Genomic DNA, 21,789 nt, shown 5'->3' with positions numbered 1-21,789 from the left:
GTAACTACATTAAAATTCCTTTGCCTTTGCACAGCGCTGGAAGCAAGCTTCACAGCCTTTTGTAGCAGGTCTGGGAGCAGCAAATATGCCCTTTTGGAGCAGCTCTGGAACAGCAGAAGCTCGGATTTCGAGCAGCTCTGGAGCCACGAGAGTCGAGTTTCGTAGCAGCGTAAGTACATCTTGGAGCTGGTCACCCAGGTCAAACTTGGGGCTATAAATGTGGAGGTGTTCTTGTAAATGCAAAAAAATATCACAATGGAAAAGCATCTCCATGTGATGTTCCAGAACCATTTCCAAACATACCCTTTCCTTAAATATATTCATGTCCATAGCATAAAAAGCAAACAGCGTAATTCCAATTTATCTGAATGACAGCAATTGAGAACTGTCCTGGTAGCGGGTTGGTTCCTCTTAGGGATTTCCAATAGTAGGCATGCAATAGTATGTTAGGTAATAAATTCCAATACTTACTGACAACACATTTCATTTTTAGGAAATACAAATGTTCAAAGACCCTGTTTAGCAAACACAAGCGTATTCCAACACTCAAGTTAACAAAATACAAATTTACCCTATCTGATAAAAGTACAAATGCAAAATATTGAAAACTTCATGATATCATCCTTGCTCATACATATGCGCTTAAAGGGACACTGACACCCCCCCCAAAAGATTTTTTAATTTCTTGCCACGCGATTTATTATGGTGTCGGAAGACTACCCAATTAATATTTTGCAACAGAGTCACATATATTTTTAATAAAGCCAAAAAATGCAACTGCTCGAAACCGAAACCTGCGGACGGAGCTCGGAGAAGTGGAGAGGAAAAAGTGAGTGGTGAAAGTCACGTAGCTACACCCGACCATGCGCTTTTTTTCCCCTCTGTTTTTTTTTTTTTTTTTTTGCGCGCAGCAGATGACATATATGGCGGGGAACCGTTTGTTGTATGATTTTTTTGCTGTAATGTTTGTTCCGCTCGCTGTTCTGCAGTTCAAGATAAGTTGTTTTCTACATTGAAAAGCTGGAGATGAGTAGTCAGTGCCCGTGGTGAATTTCCGTGATGAGTAGTCAGTGCCCGTGGTGAATTTCCGTGATCGGCTCCAAAAAGAATACCCCCAAGATGTTGCGTGAAGAGCTCCTGCGTCCGAAAAAAGTGGCATTGTGCGGCAGAGTCTGCAGAAGTTTCCGATAGATCAACAAGTTCAACACCAATGGCTGACTGCAATTCCTGTAGAACATTTACGGGCACCTCGGAAAGCGGACGCTACCTGATTTATATGCTCCTTGCATTTTGTGAAAAGTGAATACATTGAGTTCGCAGGTGTCTAAAAGGAAATCTCATACCATTTAGTTCAGCGACGTTTTGCCCCCTACATTTTGTTTTTTTCAGTGATAATTGTAGAAAAAAGAAATGTATATATCGCAAAATGTTTGAAAAAAAACAAACAAAAAAAACAGTACCGCCCACATCGGGGATTGAAACTGGTTCCGCAGCATGTGAAAAGCGGACATCTTTCCACCGAGCTACTGGAGAAACGTTTTCGTTAGTAATAATGCAGCCGGTCAGCTGTAGGTTGGAAAGTTTGCTGCCGATTTTCCTCCATCAAAAGCACTCCCGGGTCCAAAGTCGGGCAGCAACAAGCGTTAACCACATTCGCACCTACCGTAAAACCCCCTAAGAGCGCTCTCGCCCTTGAGAACGCCCATCCCGTTTTTTTTACTGAATATCTAAAACATAAAAATTCCAAAATATCACCCACCCCCTATTCCCTTCAGACATCACGCAATGTCCAACAGGAATCATATCAACCGTGCGATCTGCGGTACAGGTACGTCTGACAAGGAAGTTTCTAGCGGGTTCACGCGTTTTTGTCCGTGATCTAGGCACGCGATATTGGTCCATGTAATGTGCAAGTTGAAACCTGCGTGTTTATTGCATTGTGAAATGCGAGACTGCTGCGTCCGCAATCAGCGTTATTTGTTCCCGTGGCATGCGCGTTCGTAGTGGGTTCCCTCGTTTTCTGCCTGCGATCGGTGCACGCAATATCAATTCCTGTGACATACGGGTTGTCCCGTACGTCTGTTGCCCCATGAAATGCAAATCTGCTGCATCCACGACTGGCATCATTGGTTCCCGTAACATACGAGTTCGCGGCAGGTTCCTGCGTGACTTTTGCACCGTGTACTGTGTTTGCGTGATTCTAACGCGCACTTCTTTTCGCCAAAACCGGTGCCCCAAACCACATGTGCAATACAATCAAAACCAAAAACCAAAACTAATTAAAAACTGTATAAACGGTACTTGGTATAAGGTGGCTAGCCTCAATGCCATCGTGACCCTCTCTTTATATTCGTCATTTTGGTATTCGTATTGTGTGCATTCTTTCGCGTCTACAGACTTGTGCGCACCGTTTTTAAGATGGGAAAACAAAATTCACTAGAAGACTTTATTTAAAAAAAAAAACTAAAAAAAGATAACAAAGGAGCAGCACTACACGGCCTCGCAGTCCAAGCGACCCGACGAGCTCGCAGTGTTGTTTGGAAGACGACCCCCCCAAGCCGACGAATGCGCACTTGTATGCACATGCGAAAGAACGCTTTAGATGAAAGCAGAAATCACCTCTGTAGACAGCAAAGAACCGTCATCGGACTGTGAAAACGGCAACTAGTGCATGGCATTTATTTTTGTTTTGGCACTCGTTTAATAATATCTGTTCTATGAGCTACGTGTTCAATCTTCATTATTTTACCTGCACGGTAAAATCAGCCACAATTTACTTTTCCAATATCTGAAAGCTAAATCTGCCAGCGCGTTAGAATCGTGCAAACACGGTAAAGTGAATCTGCTGCGTCCGCAATTCCTTTTACCATGACACAGGATGTCATATCAAGTTCCTCCGTATTTATCGCATCATAAAACACAAATCTGCCATGTTCGCAGTCCACGGTATCAGTTCCCGCTTTATGTGGTTTGTAGCATATAGCCCAGTGTCTTTTCGCCTTTTTTTTATAAAGTTTTGGTGTTGCATCTTTAAAGACAGCCCACCCCATGTTTTTCTATCTCTTCACTTTGGGTGGGCGTCCTTATGGGACTTTACGGCAGTAAAGAAATCGTACACGTGCATATTCAATCCGAAGTACACACTTCATGCTTGACGTTTGCGCAAGCAATGTCTTCAACCACTAGAAGGCGGCAACAGCTCGGCGACATCTTCGTGCAAATCGGCTTGGTGGTCGGGCATGTCATACGGGATGAATACCAATTTTTTTGATCGGTTCAAAATTTCTCTTTTAAAGGAAGACAAAATTCGCCAGTACCGCGAACGACAGTTCTGAAGTAGAGGTTCCACGCCCGTCGTCTGCTGCCATCGCCGTCCCCGCGAGCCCCACGATACGCGAAACGACGCCATGTTGAGAATTACGCAGTGAATACACAGAATGCTTCTGGTCCCCCTTCGTCCGCAGTGTTCACACTCTCTCTGGCGACGAGGAACCGTGGCACTGGAGGACACCAATGTGCACGGTTCGGCCCACGCCGCCGGGAGAGTTGGAACACCGCGGAGCGTACACCACCCCGGTCCGTTTATTTGGCGTGGTGACCAATGTTGCCCGCCGAGCCTGGCGGCCATCGACGGGTGCATGGGAGAGGGCGCTACATGCCTGTCACATCCTTCCTTTTCAATAAACCTATTCGCAGCTTTTTAGAAGCCATAAAAAATGGGTTTCATATTTTTTTCTATTTTTAATATTGTGTGAGTGCCTTCAACGACCTACGACTTTGATTAAATTTGGTGGTTGTGTCTAAACCTTAGAAAACGGCTCGTGAAAACAGAAAAGAGAGTGAGCACGACTCAAACCGGCCAGTTCTCGATTAGCGGTTTTCGGGCGAAACGAAATCTGAATTTTGAGCAGCAAATTCTGTTCTGGGAAGCTGGGCTCTCATGTGTCACGTACAACTAAAAACCTCGGCGAGCATAAATAGCCTGTCAGTGTCCCTTTAAACCCTTACTAGAACAAGCATGACTGAGTAGACTAAAAAAAAAAGCTTGTTTAGGTGGCAGGCAAAACATACAATGTTACAGATGAGGCAACCATTTATTGCTTTGTTGTTATGTTTAGGACAGGGATGAGGAATACGGAAGCGGTCTCAGCAAAAGCAAACACCTTAAAGACGCAAACAATAAAAAAAAATTATGCCAAAAGTTTGTTTAATTTTGTAGAGTAGTTATTGCTTTCCCTAAAGATTAGATGAAAGGTGAACACATGCCAGGAGGCTTCTAGACATGTTTTATATACCGTAGAGTCTTAAAAAAAAAAAGAAACGCCCACTCAAAATGAAAAGATAAATGGTAAAAAATATGGGGTAATGTTTGGGTAACGAAATGGAACACTTTTTATTTACAGTATAGACCACTTACAACGTAACCGCTTATAGTGCAGGACCGGGTATAACGCGGTTTATTTAAACCACCGGTTCGCCTCCCATAGAACTCCATGTAATTACATACCGCTTAAAATGCAGGCGCGCGAAGGGCAATACCGGTTATAGTGCGGTTTCTGGCACAACCCGCCGACCGCGCCGACGACCGGAGCAGCAAGCACGCTTCCCTGTGCGACACTAGATAACGGCGCGAGCCGCAAACGGCACTCGCGGGGCAAGGAGGTTGCTCGAGGAAGCGAAGAGAGAGGCTTCATTTGCCATAGCGACGGAAGAACGCACGCACGTGTTGTTCATGTGTGTGCGTCCCTCCGCTGCGTTGGAAACAAACAACCGAAACGACAGACCAATCGCAGGTCGAGAAGTGTTCGCGCGCGTTGCATGCCAATCGCGGGCCGGCGGCTTCTGTCCGCAAACATGGCGTCGGTTGTGGCGTTCATCTCATCGTTCCGCGTAAAAACGCTATCCTTGACAGTGAATTTTCGTTGTGTGTCGCTATGATAACCCAGCACGTACTAGAAGGGAAGATCCACCTACTCGTGCGGCGATGTGGCGGCGCCCTCAAGACGGCAGAAACGCCCGTGTCATCGTGTTTGTTTACTTCGGCTAAAGTGGTGCTTTCTAAGCATTTGTGTTTTCGAACATCGTCCGGATTTCTTATTTGGAGCATTTCATGCCTGTGCTCAAGTTCAAGGTATTACTGGCGCGTACCGTATGAAGGATGCGAATTACCACGCGTTTTTATCTCCGGAGAAAAGTGATTAGGGTTAGCAATCCTGAACGCTCGCAACGTCCGTCCGCAACCCGCGACGCCTTTAAAAGGCTGCGCCAGGCAAAAGCCGCTTATCTCTTTCAAAATGTGTGACACACTTGAGAGAGATATGTACTAGTCTGGTGAAATAAAGACTTTCCTCAAACTAAGCTTTATTTTTCATCTAACATAAAATAAATTCTTTTACAAAGGTAGGTTGTCCCATGGCATGTATTTTGGCCTGAAAAATTGATGTTTTGGTTATAACGCGGTACCGCTTATAGTGCGGATTTTCGTGACTCCCGCGACATACGTTATATGCGGTCTACACTGTACCTGGTCCGGAGCAAATCATGATCATTCTCGTTAGATAAAAATTGGCACTTGGTGCCTGTTTTCATCAAACAAAAATTTACTATTTTTATAATCAATTTTAAATTTAAGAAAAAAAAAAAAAACTTTTTCACTTAGTTTTGGTGCAACATTTGCACTTGGGAGCAGGATGGCGCAGCGAAAGTGGAATGGCGCACAATGGCGCAGCACTTTCACCCCTGTTTGCATGTATATTGCGCTAGCGCGTGAACATGCCAAAGTTGCTATGTGCTTTGATTTATGCTTTGTGAGTTTTCTGGGTCCCCATTATTGTGTAATGTTGCCTCTAGCTAAATATTTAATTTCGAAATAAAGTATATCTTTATCCCCCATACATTCTCTTTTTTTACCATAACTTTCAGTTTTGTATTTAGATGCTGATCTATGATTATTTATCCCATTCGCTACCAAAGCCGGCAAACCGCCGGGTGTGCCGTCGGTTTGCCCGCGATTCGCTGGTCTGCATGAATTTCTGTTTTAAAGAGCCATTCATAGATGACGTGCTATGTAGATTTGGGGTAGTGCAGTTAGATACATTACCAACAGGTGGCGAGGGTTTTTCTGTCCGCTGTGTTTGTATGAGCTTGTTCTTTTGTGTGTCGTCTTTCCCACTTGATCACTGTCTGCTTGGAGAAGATGGCAGCGTCCAGTGTGCGGTGTGGCCTTTCTGACGATGAAATCATATATATCCTTTTCGACAGCGATGATAATGGGACGTCTGGTAAGGATAGTGAGTTTTCGGAGCCTTCTGTCGACGACGGGAGCGATTCAGACAGCATTTCGGAGTCCGAATCACGACAAGAGTGCAATAGTTGTGCGACGCCTAAGCGACCGAGGATGCAGTGCTTCGAGATATTTCATACGAGGAAGAATCTGTGAGGGTCTATTGATTTAAAGACTTGAACAAACCACTTAAGCATGCAAATAAACATGTTTCCTTGTTTTCTGCACTGAGTTTTACCGTAAAAGCTTATTATACAAGCAAAACAGTCACGCCTAGTGTGGCCCTGTTTTAAGGGAAAAATGTATGGTATAGACGGCCCGGCAGCGTGCGACGCAAACGGCAGCGAATGGGTTAAGTTTATTTCCAATTTATATTTACTTCTTTATTATCCAGCCCTCGAGACAGCAACAGATATCCGACCTGGCCCCTTAGCCAGAGAGTTTAGAGACCCCTGCCATACAGCATCATATCTGAATGACGATTCTCAAATACTGTAGTCAAGCTCAGGGTACAGAGGGTCAAACATAGTAAGTCTGTTGTCCAAACCTAAATATTATATTGCACTCAAAGAATTTCACGCCGTTCCATCTTAGGGAGTTAGGGCAATGAGAAAACTCTTTACCATGTTGATATGTCAACTCACCAAAGGGAAGACAAACAATCAATCTTTGCTTCTCATTTGATGATATCAATGGTGCCTACAAGAATAAATAGGGCAGAAGAGCTTGCCTTCAATCACACAAAGGGAACCGTCCCTCCGCTGTCCTTCCAGCAGCACTGGCAATAATGGCATGGAGTCAAAGGCCTCAAAGGTCTTGCCCTCACCTTCCATCCCAAGGGTGGCAGCAAACTCCTCCGGTTCTGTTTAGAAACAAGCACAAGACACCTGTCTATTACCTTTCACAAAAACATTGATGGAAATGAGAAATCATTTAATCCTCACCGAGCATCCTCTATCTTATTGCTTGCAATAGCAGAGAAACCCTATATATGTAGGCGCATTCTACTACAATCAGGGGAACAACACAAGCCAATGGTTGTAATCTGGCTCAGTGGAACTGAAAGGGCATGACATGACTGACTGTGTTCTTCGTTAAGACAAAAGCAAATTAAATGTGGTGTCGCACAATTAATGTCCGGGGAACTCTCATTTAGACATTGCCTGCCAACATTTTCTTTCGCTGTTAGGTTCACAGTCGCTGGTACTTCACGGCAAGGGACCTCCACAAAGAGGTGACTCGTGGGAAAGGACGCCACACGAGTTCATATCACAGAGTGCACAAAAAGAGTGGAGTTAAAAGTTTACTGCAGTGCTAGCAGCATTAGCTGTCTGTAACCAGTGCTGTGTACTTACCTTTATGGATCCCAGCCCGTAAACACAAATATCGGTATGTGCTATCTCAAAGCTGCCTGCTGGAAGTGATCCTAAAAAGCAATCCTAAAGAGAGGCCAATTTAGCTTCTTTTCTTAATCTTGGGCTACTGTTGAAAGAGAGCTTCCCGTTCACCTCGACAAGGTTTGTACAGTATGTCAACACACTTCCAGTTTGGATCATGCTGTTTGTGCTTCTTAGATAGAGTTGAAATTTTAGAACAGTGGACAATGTGAACCTGTCAGTGATGGAAGCGGCATTTGACATTTTGTAGCAGTTTATGTAGCAGTCGTTGCTGCTAGCACTCGGGTGCAAAACGGTGAAGCTCAACGCGCGCACGCTCCTGAGAGGTGAAGGTTGAGGCGAGCGGCTCAAGACACGAGCGGCTCAAGTGGTACGGTCTTCTGCAGCCACGGAACGAAGGCGAGTGATCTTATCAGGAGTACAAGACCCTGGCTCGGTTTTGTCACAGTAGCCGCAATCGACAATCCTACTCTTCTGTAAAGTTTTCTGAGGATCCTTAGTTGCTTACATCAACGACATCGTACGGAAATTCAGACAATGTCAGCGATCAACCAACCAGCGCATCAACCGGCCAGAGCGGTTGATGTCCATCACCAATGGCTCTGGCCCGATGATTCGCAGCATCAAAGCGTGACATTATGGCATTCGTCCCCTCCTTGTACGAGTTCTTTCATAGGCTAAACTAATCAAGTGCAGCGAATGTCCCGTGATTTGCGCTTTTTTAACATGTGTGTTTGCCGTGAAATTCATATTTCTACAATTTCTTTTTTTCTACGTGTCCAAATATTAGACTCGACCAATAATAAAACAATAAAAAAATTTTCAATCTAAGCCAATCTGGGCACAGGTGTGGTGTAATTCTTACCAAAAATGGCATTTTGGCGCAAAATGTGGCAAACTTTCGTTCATGGCGCAATTTGGTGCAAATGGCGCAGCACTTCCATCACTGACATGTAGGTTTCATGAAAGGGGAAGAGAAGTTTCTTAACAACTGTGTGCAGGAGTTTGGCTATTTGAAAGTACTAACATTCGTTGAAGCAACACTTGTTTGCACGATTTATGGTGGGACAATTACCTAGTGATATCCCAAGAGATGCCCCACCCCCGAAAGGCAACCCAATGCTGTTTTTGGCTTGATATGCCCTTTTTTCTTCAACACAGAAAAACGGCCCACTTTTAGTATTGTAGTGTTTGGATCAATGATGGTCCTGGCATAAATGGGGCTAGTTAGCTACGGTGGGATATACGCGAGCACTGCTGACTGGGATGTGGTCACCTTTGCTTTATTAACCTTTACCACGATAAGAAGATTGGCAGGGACACATAGCCTAAAGATAGTATTTTTTCAACATTTTTTACTGCACACTGAGAGTTAGCCCACTCCCAATTTTCGCACAGTTCGCTCTTGATTTTTGGTGGGCTAAGTCTCGGAATATTGCGGTAGTATTGTCAATCGCAAGGCTGCCACTGCCAAAAGCCGCCGCAGAAATGTCTTTTAATACTGATTATCTGTTACAAATTGAGGATATCTTTTTGTCCAAATATTATTTACTTCTATTTTAAATCTTAGAATACGATTATGCTGTGTTCGCGACCTGCGGTGTTGGTTTCCGTAACCTACAAGTTTTAGTGGATTACTGTGTTTTCGCCCACGATCTGCGCGAGCGATATCGGTTCCCGTGACAGGCAAGTTATAGCAGGCTCCCGCATGTTCATTGCAGCATGAAACTTGGAACTGCTGCGTCCGCGATTTGCAGCATTTGTTCTTGTGAAGTGAGTTTCAACGGGTTTCTGTGAATCCTTCACACCGTGAAACGCAAATCTGCTGTGTCTGCAACCTGCAATGTCCTTTCCCAGGACACAGGAGTTTGTAGCAAATTTCCGCGTGTTTATTGCATCGTGAAACGCGAATTTGCGGCGTCCGCAATATGCAATATCAGTTTCCACGTCACGTGGTTCGTACCCGGTGCCAGGGTGTTCATCATTAATTTGTGAAAAAGCTTTGCTGTGGCATACTCAAAGATAGCTCACCCCCATGTTTTTCACCATTTATCTCTTCATTATGGGCGGGCGTTCTTTCGGAACTCTATGGTATGCAAATCGGAGGTCTCCCTTTTTACAAAGTCAACCCTGCAATGTTTTTTAAGTCTAAAATTGTTTATTTATATTTCACAAGATGCGGTAATTCTTTGCAGCTAGATTCCTCGAAACAAGAACATGACTTTTGCTTACACTTCGTCATAACAAGAAACATTCCTGAAGCCTCATAACGACAATCAGGAGAGCACACCTTGTTTCACTGGACAAGTCTTGTTCACATCTTCCAAGTGCGTTGGAGTGGTGGACACTCCATCATAGTCCTCCCAATGCAGACTTTCACCCATTGGAGTATTTAGTACCTCCTCGGGTTCTGTTGGGAAAGACAGCACAGGAATGTTGCTTTGAGTCTGGCCCAAAGAGACATATTCGACAGACAAAATGGTAATGACCACTATGACCAAGCTGATGGAGTGCACCTAGTACATAACTACCATTGGCAGAACACAAAATATGCATAAAAAGACAGGGAAAGATCCATATGATGTATAGCTGATAACAGGTCAAAAACGAAGTCGAAGCTCCTCCCATCCCTTTCCAGTTCAGCTGAGCAAACGGTGGAAAGGAGGTCGCCTCCTCTCTAGCATTCACTCTACTGAAGTGGAAAGAGGGAGGAGGAGCTTCCACTTCGTTTTTAGCCTGTCACCGACTATAGTAACGAGGATGTGCTGTGGTACACACTAATAGGTAAGCAGTGGCCATTAACAAGTGATCATGAATGATAGATTGTCAAAAGATACCCCAGCTGTCACAATCTGTGGGTACTAATGCGGATGGATGGAATGGTGCTAAATGCAGTACCAATCATAATGGGCGGTAGCTTGCACCACTTACCCAAAAACAGACGTTGAGTAACCACCTGGTTACCAGAGGGAAGCTTGACATACGGCAGCTGGTGCATAGCTAATTAGACGTCTGCTAAAATGGTTTCCACGTCCACACTTAAGGGCAATAATGAAATATACATGCTCCGAGAACATTCTAAAATTGCACAACATCACTGGAGTCAGAGTCGTCCCTTTAATGCATAGAAGCTATGTAGCCATGTGCCTATGAGCAACTCTTGACTGTAAAATTAATACAGTAGAAGCAATTCCTTGAGACTGAAACACCATTCTGTGTAACAAAGAGGAGCTAATGCAAGCAGACATAGAAGGTGTCTTTTCTTTAGTCTGTCCAGAATTATTTTTTAATGGAAACTTGCATTATGGTTTTTCTAGCCCCAAGACCCAGCTGGTGTCCACGGCGGCCACTAGAAGATGAAATCAGTTCATTAGGTAGCTAATTAACTAAAAACTAATTAACTATAGTAATTGAAATTTTTGGGGTCTGAAGTATATAGAAAATGGATGCCTGCACTCTGATTTGGCGTTACAGGGAATTGTAAACGGCTTTCATTTTTTCTTAAAGCTATATTGCATTTGTTTGGAAGCAAAGTCAGATTTCGAAAGCACCCGTGTCAAGTGTCACGTGGTTGGCCAGCTGCCAAATGCCTCCACTGTCCTTGAACTGGACGTCCTCACATGTGCCGTACATCAATACATTCCAAAGTCACCCCAAACAATGCTCTTGTGCCCCTCACCTCGCTCTGTGCATTGCCTTCGTAGTGTGTGCACATGTTTTGCGACAAAAAAAGAATGGGAGCGGTGGAGGTGGGAACGCTTTGAAAAGACACAGCAGTACATGCAAGAAAAGCCGAGACTGGACGCCAGCACCCAAAGTATTCCTCATAAAATGCAGTTCTGCACATGACAACTCGATCACTAGTTTGAAATACAGCGGCAAGATATTTTAAGCAACATTTCATGAAATGACTGGACTGTGTTAAAGTTCAAGCTCCAATTTTCCAAATACATTATTGCCCCAAAATCGAAAATTTACAAAGGTAATTGAAATGTTTTAGTTAATTAGCTAGTTTACCATTTCATATCTTTTCTAATAGCCACCATGGTCAGAAACTTGGGCCACTGTGTAAGAAAAACACACTGCCAGTTCCTTATGCATTTAATTCTGGACTAATTAAAAACACATGGGATACTGAACTGAAATTGAGAGCTCACAAAACAAGACTGGAGTGATAGTCGGGATGCTGCAAAACCCAAAAACATTGCTCATACAGCAGTATCTCTAACGGATGGCCGTATTTTTGGAAAAGAAGTGCACTCCGACGAGACATGTGACGTCGCGATTCTCATTCCCTCTCCTCTTTGCTTTGTCCCCTCGAGCTGGTAAACCGACGAGAGGAGGAGAGAAGCGAGGCCACTTCCACTGATTGTCAACTGTTCCAAGAGGACTGTGACGTCATAGTCCTCACTTGATCGCGCCCTTCATTTCCAAAAATACAGCCATCTCTTTGAGATGTCAATGTACAAGTGATGTTTTGGAGTTAGTAGTATCCCGTTCAACGCTTCTGTGGCCTTATCTTGCGATATCCAAATTTCAGTTCAGTATCCCTTTTATGTACCCCATTTATGTAATGACCCTTAGGCCTTGAAAATATAATATCCAGGGTGTCTAGTGAATTATCATTTTAAAATTCCCCAACATTTCCAGGTTTTCCCTGACAATTTCAGATGAAATTCCCTGACCACTGTAGAGGCGGTTAGATATATAAGACCATTACAACACAAGGCATTGAGCATTGAGCACTGTGAGAATCATTCTGCATGGGCTTAATCCAACTTGCATATTCCAAAATATTCGGGTTTGTTGAGTCCGGATTAAACAAGCACTTTCTTGCCGCCGACATCGTCAGCGAAGAGGCCACTTTTAAAAACACAATGAAAACACGACGCTTAACCGCACACGTCAATAACCGAATGCACGGCCGCCAGATGCACACTTTCGGATACTTTCGGCTCGGATTGGATTGCGGTCTGCGGCTTTTCCATTTGTTACTAAATCTAGTGGCTTTGACTGGATCTAGCCTAGTGTCGCGCCCTCAATTCAATCCAATCCAATCCAATGCATGGCTTGGACTAAATTTGTCGGCGGTTCCCTTTGCATCGGCTAGCACATTCTACATCGGGTGAGCAGAGCCCGCGCTCCACTCTAAGCAGAATTAATTACCTATTTTTCTGCACCCAAGTCCTCAAGTCTTTGCTCAGGGCACTCAATGGCGTTTCCAGCTCATTTTCCCTGACTTGTTGAAAATATCCCTGATAATTCCCTGATTTTTCCCGGTAATTAAATTTTCCCTGACGATTCCCAGTTTTCCCGTTTGCTAGACACCCTGAATATTTGACAATGATGCATGTTTACAAAGTATGTCTTTAAATCCTGTACCATTTTCCTTCACTCTTCCCTGACTGCTCCCATGGGGTGTCGATCACCCGTGATCGATGGACACTGAGGTTCGTTTCAAATTACCGTGGAGCTTCCAGCTTAACTGCACCCCCTCATAGATAGTTTGACGACTACATTTTGGTTTCTGTGTTTGTATTTTTTCCTCCGTAGCAGCAATTCTTAAGTCAAGCATAAAATAGACGGCGCGTCGTCGTTGCTGACAGCCACGAATGAACCTGGTGCAAGCTCGCAAGCGTGGCACTTACCGCAAACCCTTCATCGATTTTTAGGGCTCAAATGGCAGGAGTAGGTCTGAAGATGAAGCCATATCATTATATTTCAGCTCTGATAGCCACGATCGGCAAAAAGTAACCTGTGCTCGTAACATTGAGGAACTTCTTTGCCCAATGGCACGTGAGACATGAAGGTTGACGTAATTTCTGATAGCTCAGGAACTTTTTATGCTCCATTATGCTTCAGTGTTCAGCTTTCTCACCACCCCTGGTTGGACACTCTATAGAGCAGCAAGAGTTGTGCTGGAAGAAGAGCTTGCCTTCCTTGACCACAGTGATGGTTGCTTGGTCTAGATTCAGGTGCTCATTCAAAGATGACAGACCATCAGCATCTTCAGAAGAAAAGACCACACGGACTGAACTATCAGGAGTGTTGAGAGGCCCTGTAAGAGAGAATACAAAGCAAACTCAGAGGAGAGCTCTTTGCTCCATTATCGCAAAAGGCAAGGAGCCATACCTCTAGCTCAAAACAAATAAAGCATCATAAAAAAATAAACCTCGGTTTAACGCAGATATTTATAAACTTACAACTTTGCAAAAGTTGGTCAGTGCTCGATGAGCAGAGGTACAAAGAGGTTAATAAGCTTCTTAAAATACAAATAAAACTACCGTAATATCCCGAGTCATCGCCCACCCCCCTACCGCCTGAAATTCATTAAAAAAGGGGGGTGGGCCATGTCTCGGGTGAGCACAAACACTTGAAAAAAAAAGTGGAAAAAATCGCCTATTTTTTTCTGCGTATCTAGCGCTAATGCACAAGAGATACATCAAACTCAAAACTCGATTTAGTTTCATTGTTTTATAGAAAAAAATGCTCACGAAAGAATATTTTACTATAGCGAAGTTCGTTGCTTGCATACGCGCTAGAAACACCGCCGATCTGCATAGAGCGCGAACGTCTGTTCCGTAAATTAATGTCACCACTATGTTCTCCTAGTTAGTAAAAAAAAGAAAGAAAAGTCTACAAGAAAATAGAAAAACCGACCAGGCGCAACGAGCGAGCGAGCGAGCGAGCGGACCAAAGAAGCGACCAAGAGCAATGCTGGGAAAGCCGGCGGTCGCGTTGGCAAATACTTTGGCGTCGGTCCCAGTCGGGCGCCTTGTCAATTGCAAGCTCTTGCGCAACTTTCTTGTTTGGTGCGTACATACGTGCGTCCGTGCACGGCGGGCTATCAATGCACGGTTGGGACGCTCTGCAAACGTCTGTGTAGGGCGTTCCAGCAAAGCTTTATTTACGCGTTGGCTTTGCCTAAAATATTGCACAACCGCGGTCGCGACGGGCGGGAAGAAGAAGCGGGTTCGCGGTGACCTTACTTCGGCGGAGACAGACTTTGACCTAACACTCCGCGGTTACATTAACAAACTCTTATTTTGTTATCTCCATCGTTTTCTTTTCGCACGGATACACGACCACTTTGGGGTCGCTCACGGAGGAAATGCGTAAACAAAAAGAAGTGTCTTTCCCTCCTTCGTTTTACTTTGTCACGGACGTCCTCCAACTGTAAGGTCCGCGGCCGCGTCATTCGGGTAGGATGAGTGTTCGGGATCGCAAAGTCCGCGCTGGGGTATTTGAAGGGGTGGGCGATGACTCGGTGTTTTTTCGGAAATCGATATTGGCCCAAAAAATGGGGTGGGCGATGGCTCGGGGATGGGCGATGACTCGGGATATTACGGTAAACAAGGAAGCGTTGTTTGACACGTTTATTAAAAATTAGAAAAGAAAATCGTAAAGTATCTTGGAAGCTTGTAAATGCAAGCAGAAAGGAAGACACCTCTATTCCAGCATTGTTGGTTGATGGTGGTGCTGTGGTGACTGATAATGCTAAGGTTGAGTGTTTTAACACAGTATTTTTTAAAGACTTTACGCACAGAGCAGCTCCTGTGGCTTACTTTACAGGGCAGGCGTAATGCCCAAAATGAAAATTTATATGAACTGTATTGTAAGCTGCTGGGCGCAATTTACACTACGAAGGCCGTTGGACCTGGTAGTATTTCTCTCGTTACCTTTCTTAAATGTGCGTATATGTAGCACGGTATCTTTTCGTTGAGTCTTCGAAGACGGGGGTGGTTTCAAGGGATTGGAAGATAGCAGACGTCATGCCTGTTTTTACACCCGGATCTAAAGCCAATGTTGAAAATTATCGCCCAATTTCGTTAACGTTGATCTCGCGCAAACTGTTTGAATACATTATTTATGGTAACCTTCACTACTTCTTGGATTCAAGACATTTTTTTTTTCCCATTCACAGCACAGATTTCATAGCGGATATTCTTGCAATACACAGTTGGTAGAATTTTTATTGTCAGATATCCGGATCACTAGATAGCAGGAAATATGTTGACTGCGTGTTCTTATATTTTCGTAAAGCTTTCGACGTGGTTCCACCTCAGCTATAGTTGCGCAAATTCACAATGCTAAACATAGATTACAGCGTTTTGAACTGGATACGAAATTATCTAGAAGGTCGAGGACAGCCTGTTGTTCTAAATAATAGCCCATCCACACTAACTCTGGTTACTTGGGGAGTGCCACAAGGAAGTGTCTTTGGGCCTTTATTTTTTCTTATATACATAAAAAATGTTGTCGAAAATGTACAGTCTCATATTAAACTATTCGCCGATGACAACATATTATAGAGGGAGATAAATTCGTCAGACGACCTTGCCACATTGCAAAGCGACATAAGCATTTTCTCTAGTTGGTATAGTCAGTGGAAAATGAGCTTAAGTCTGAATAAATGTAATCATATATCTCTCTCGAGATGTCGGCCACACGTCTCCTAAAGCTACCTAAACAACGGTACCTTAAATTTTTAAGTACGGTATTCGAGTGTGTTTACTTTGGAGTGTTATTTACAGACCCTAAAATGGAGCACTCATAGAGGACAAACAATAGAAAAAGCTAAAAATTATTTTTTGTGTCGAAAATTTAGTTCTGCATGATGCAACAATAAGGGAACACATAACTTTTTCTTTAGTAAGGACGATCCTAGATTACGCTTGCGTTGTGTGGGACCCGTATCAACACTTGCCTATAAACAAACTCGAGAAAATTCAGAATTAGGCAGAACGCTTTGTACTTAACAATGATTCTTATGCTAATGTTTCAGAAATCAAAACTGAGGTGAGATGGGGAAACGCTCAAATGTAGAAGAAAAAAAAATACTAAAATTAAAATTCAGGGTATTGAACCGAACCCGAACCGTGAACCGAAAACCGGAAAAAAAACATCATTTTCGCACGAACTGCGGTTGAACTAGAACAAAATAATATTTTTCACTCCGGAGCAGAACCGATATGTCTTCCATGCGGTTTTCGGTTCATACATGAAGTCAGGTCACGTAAAAAATGTGTGGCGAAAAACACAGTACCCCCAAAAAATAAACCAAAAATGTAAAGAAAACTAATCTTATTTTCGCACAAACCAGGGAAAGCCGTGCGCTTGTTAAGAGACTATGTGTTTAATGTGTTATGTCCCTGATCAGAAAGCTAGGATTGAAGAAACCAGTGCTTGATTGTCGAACGCGGTGGGTGTCCACGCTCCACGCTGCATATGCTCACCAGACTACTTGAACTAGGAGGCTTCGCAGGAGGGTTGCTCTCAAAAGAAGAAAGCTCCGGGGCGACTGAAGACGCATGGGCGGAAGTCGAAATGCTCGCAGTATCACTTCGCCCGGCAGAAGTGGCGACGAAGACATTGCAGGAGAAACAGATCACTGTAGGATTCTTCTACAAAGCGTGGCTGACATATTCCATGGACACTTCTTCCAAGATATCCTCGCCGTTAGCAAAGGCCTTCGTCCAGTCAATGAAAAAGAGGGAGCGACAACTTCTTGACATGGATGTTTCTGTGGAGCAGTATACATGGATCCCCGCTACCGCCTTCTCCCCCCCGAGCAAAAGTACCGGGCCACGTTGCATTTGTCAAAGACTTGGAGGCGGATCACAGCTCTACAATGAGAGCAAGTTTCTACCCTGTCTTCTGAAAACTGCGGCGGCTTCAGAAGATCCGGAAGACATGCCGGAAGTGCTCCTCAAGGAAAGAAAGGTTGAGGCTGGCGTGCACATTCGCAGTACCAGTAGCCCACTTAATAGCTCTTGTCCTGTATACTTCTTCTTGTCTTTTTTGCGTTATTTTATATGTTTAACTAAGGTGAACCACTTGATATGGCATTGCTCCTGGAAATGCTAGACAAGGAGAGGCGGCTTTCAAGGCACGCAAACGTGTTACAGTTCTGGAAGGAATGACGGGAACGCCATCCAGAACTCTAAGCATTGGCGCAAGTAGCCATGGGAGTGACTGCTGCCCAGGTTAGCGTGGAGCGAGCCTTTTCAGCACTGAAGTTCATTCTATCGTCTCAAAGGTGCCGTCTTTCCCCGGATATGCTTGACAACATCCTGCTTCTTTAATTGGTCAGCTGCCTGACATTCAACTGCGCTTTCTCCCACGTCCCGAGGTGCCCCAGCACTAGCTCGTACGTTTCACATGGTAATGTGAGCCTTTGCTTTTTATATGTAACACTTGCATAAAACATGCATAGTTTTTCTTTTGGGATAAAAGATAAACTATGCATGCAAACAAGCTGTCGTCAAATGTTTTTGTAGCATATGAGTACGAACCGGTTCGAACCTTTATTTTTTCACTCCGGAGCTGAACCGCTTTTCCTGAACCGGAACGAAAATCATTTCGGTTTGACACCCTGTTAAAATACTCCCATTGTGTGTTTCATCAGAAAACAGGGATTGATAAAACCGCCTATCGTTTGGAGCCATCCTACGTCTCGTCCCGATATGGTTACATTTAAAAAAGTTGCAGTACCCAGTTATAGAACTGACAGTTTTGCCAATTCAAATCTTTGTTAAAACCGCAATTGAGTGAAGCAACCTTCCAAAAGAGATTGTGACAATTGACGATTATGACTTGTTCTTTTCTCACTTAAGAGTATATTTTAAAAAAAGTATGATAATGCCCACAGGGAAAATTAGGTACTTTGTAAATAAGAAAATAGACAACCCTGGCCAAAACACATACTACAATATCCTGAAAGATCCCCCACCCCCAAAAGATAACCCACCCCCTACTTTCAGCTTGATATGCTATTTTCTTTTAAACACCGAAAGATAGCCCTTTCCTAGTAATAGTAGTGTTCGGATCAATAATGACCTCGGCGTAAATGCGTCTAGGTAGCTATGGCGGGATATAAGCGTACACTGCTGACTGGGAAGTGCCGTCGTCTTTGCTTCATTGTCCCTCGCCACAATAAGAAGTTTGACAGAAAAACAGTATCTAAAAATAGTTTTTTTTTCAACTTTTCTTGGTTGTACAACGAAAGCTAGCCCCCTCCTTATTTTCTCTCGATTTTAGGTGGGCTATTTCTCGGGCCATTACAATAATAATTTTGTATTCATTAGTTTCTTGAATGAGCAGGGATATCATGCTTGCCCACTCTCAATCACAGCAGAGATCATGAAGGTACTTTGCACAATATGCTGCTGCAGTCAGACAGCCTTCTAGATAAACTAGTTGTGATAGTTATGTTAGCCGAGTTTACAACATGTCAGTCACGATAGGTTTGGTAGTGTCGCAGGTCAAAAAAGGACCCCCCTCCCCCCGGTCCTCGGTGCGTGAAGTTACAATCCTTACATCAGGTAGCTTCTGTCCTGGCAGTGCTGAGCAAGACAGCATAAAACTGTTGCCACTGCGAGACTATCAGCACTATGTGCGCTAGAAGTGTGGCAGCAAGGCGAACAAAACTGGGATCCATATGACATCAGCAAAATGATGTTTTAGCGAACAGCGACATTTGAGTGAATCGACGTTTTAGCGAATAATGGGAGCATGTGTGAACCCCCCCTTGCTGCGCTTATGCCCATAGAGTTATTATAATGTACGCTAGAGGTTCAAGTGGCGCTAGTGTGCTGACGCAAATTGAAGCAGACAGCAACCAGTCGAAAATTGACTTCCGCGTTGCTGAAAGTTTCTTTCATACTATAAAAACAGAATTAGTCGATCAACGCGGTAATGCATTTCTACGGGAAAAAGTGAGTGCATTTTCTCTCTGCGCTCGATCATAAGAGCAAATATCCCGAATTCATACGTACTAGGTAGCTTGGAACATTTCTCAGTCAGGCCGACGAAATAATTGGTCAGTTACGGTGTTTTTATTTCAAATTCATCGCATTAAAAACGGTGCTAAAAAAGCTTCGTTCGTGTATTTACGTGCACTGCCGGACACTTTAGCGCGAACACGACGTCGACGCTTTTGAGCGTGGGGGATATACCTGCCAAACGAACGAAGAACATCTGGAAATTAAAAAAAGACGGCAAGAACTACGCAGTAACACCGGATCAGTAACTACACGAGCATATACGATTAAAATTAATTGAAGGCCACGTAATCTATTCCTATTTTAAATAAGTAAGTACCGTTTTTATTCTTTCTGCTCTGAGCGAAGCTGCTTGTTCTACGTTCAAAATATCACTCGCACGCTCGAAATCTTTGAGAACAAGTGCCCGATAAAAGCTGCCCGGCAGAGAAAACAATACGAAGAGACAACTTTTATAGCCCACGGACTTTATTCTCTACGTTTTGAATGTTTTTATCCGCTCATGCACGACGGGGTCATTTTTATATAGTGACAGGACTGGTATATTATCAATAAGCGTCACCGGATTGCTGGAGAGCCTTGAACACACTCTACATTCCTTTTGATTGTAATTTTGCTTCGAATCGTCACTTGTTTCTACACACCTGCTGCGGAACACACGTTTGGGACTGAAATGTAGTGAAGTTAAACATCGGTCACTGATGAAGAAAAATGCACTAACTAAAGCAATTACACTTTTACAGTGTTAATCAAGGTACATACTATTCGGTACCACCCAAATAACCAAAGTGTTCCGTGTTATTTTCCGGCGAAGAGACAAAATGCACGCGCGCTTTCCCATAGGAATACACAGAAAGACTGGAAAAGTAGACTGGTTGCTTCAATTTGCGTCACGGAAGTCGCATAGACACTAGCGCCAGTTGAACCTTTAGCGTACATTATAATAACTCTATGCTTATGCCCCTCCGTTTATGCCAGTCTGAGAGTAGTCAAAGACTGGAATATATAAAAAAAAAAAAAAAGCACACACACCCTAAAAAACGCCAGGTCATGGCATTCACTGCGGTCACTGTTTCAGCAAAGTTGGCAAACAACATGACGCGCTTTTTGTTACTGTTTCATTGGCCCTACTAGCTTGTAACGTCGGCAACACTCTGATTTCAGGTGAAACAAAGTACAGCAATCCGACTGGTTAAACCGGCAAGCCGCGATCACCAAAGGCCCTTACCGGCACGACAGCGCAGTCGTTTTCTTCCGGTACTCGCGGTCGGCGCTCCTTGGAGCTGAAGCGTCGGAAAGGCGCCCGTTTTCAGTCTGGGATTGGCCTTCTTCCCTGTCAGGTGTTCTGGGAAGTGTCTAGAGCACACCGCGGTGGAATCGGAGATGTCAGAGCGATCCCTGTCGACCATCCGAATCCATTTACTCCTTAGTCTAGGGTTCCTGGGAAAGTCGAAGAGCGAAACACCGTCGGATTCGCAGGCACCACACGTAAAGACGCAGCACTTCCTCATTGCGGTGCCGCAGGCGCTACAATGCCCTCGGGGGAGTACGACTACAGAGGCTAGAAAGGGTACTGGTCTCTGTAGTACGACTGTCGAAAATCCCGGGGAAACACACAGTGCACAAGCTGCTCGTTGTCAGCTTTCAAGTGAACACGCTACAACGCGCCGATCTAACCCAAGTGTGCGCGAAAGACGGTTCATGGTTCTGAAGCCCACTGCTGGGGCACGTTCGATCTTCTTGCTCTGTGGCAGCGACGTTATACTGGTTATACTTCGCATTTACGTAAGAAACAACGTTCTAACACATTTCTGATCACTCACGGGCATTCTGGATTGGATTGTCTGGTTTCGTTTGATGTTAAGATTTTAAATCGATATTTGCTCAGGGTAGCATTCGATTGTTTCTTATTCGTCTAACCCAGAAGAAAAGATTACTGTACGTGTCAATGTCCGCAAGCGTTGGCACGTCGTTGAGTGTGTTTGATTATACATAGTTCTCACGGATCTGTCAGCGCCATTACCAGGTGCTGACATAGTTTCAGTTTCGGTTCAGTGTACTAGAATGCTTGGGTAGTGTTGGGCACAAGAGTTGGTCGTGGTGTTGGGACCGGAGCGGCTCGGCAACGGGAGCTCGTGAGGGCGCGTGTATTGAACAGTTCGTTCATGCGTCTGGTGCACGCCCTAGTTCTGCCCGCGCCAACGTTATTAGATTGCCTCAGACGTGGAACTCCCGCGGAGGGGGGTACCCCCTCACTCACTCTAAACCGCCAAGCGTAGGGTGCCTAGATGTCTGTCTGTCTCAGGGTGAAGACATCCATTGTTGT

The 21,789-nt window shown here is 44.2% G+C and overlaps 1 protein-coding gene across 3 annotated transcripts in view; it reads right to left on the bottom strand.

The window, feature by feature from the left end:
- LOC115328813 (zinc finger protein 708) overlaps positions 1 to 21,291 on the bottom strand; it is a 34,238-nt gene extending 12,947 nt beyond the window's left edge. For 2 of the 3 annotated variants that reach the window (XM_040206748.2, XM_029990217.2), the window contains exons 1-4: positions 20,692 to 21,291; positions 13,616 to 13,738; positions 9,971 to 10,090; positions 7,014 to 7,145 (exon numbers count right to left, since the gene is read on the bottom strand). In XM_040206748.2, the coding sequence (XP_040062682.1) occupies positions 7,014 to 7,145; positions 9,971 to 10,090; positions 13,616 to 13,738; positions 20,692 to 20,974 (658 nt within the window). In that variant the 5' untranslated portion in view covers positions 20,975 to 21,291. Of the gene's footprint in view, positions 1 to 7,013; positions 7,146 to 9,970; positions 10,091 to 10,611; positions 10,718 to 13,615; positions 13,739 to 20,691 lie in introns of those variants that run through there. The other variant, XM_042293209.1, reaches the window with a different exon arrangement.
- Positions 21,292 to 21,789: the final 498 nt, after the last annotated feature.

Source organism: Ixodes scapularis, unplaced genomic scaffold (genome assembly GCF_016920785.2).
Source record: "Ixodes scapularis isolate PalLabHiFi unplaced genomic scaffold, ASM1692078v2 PGA_scaffold4__175_contigs__length_147842914, whole genome shotgun sequence".
Taxonomy (NCBI): domain Eukaryota; kingdom Metazoa; phylum Arthropoda; class Arachnida; order Ixodida; family Ixodidae; genus Ixodes; species Ixodes scapularis.
Note: the sequence above shows the minus strand (reverse complement) of the source record. Positions and strands in the feature narration are given on the sequence as shown.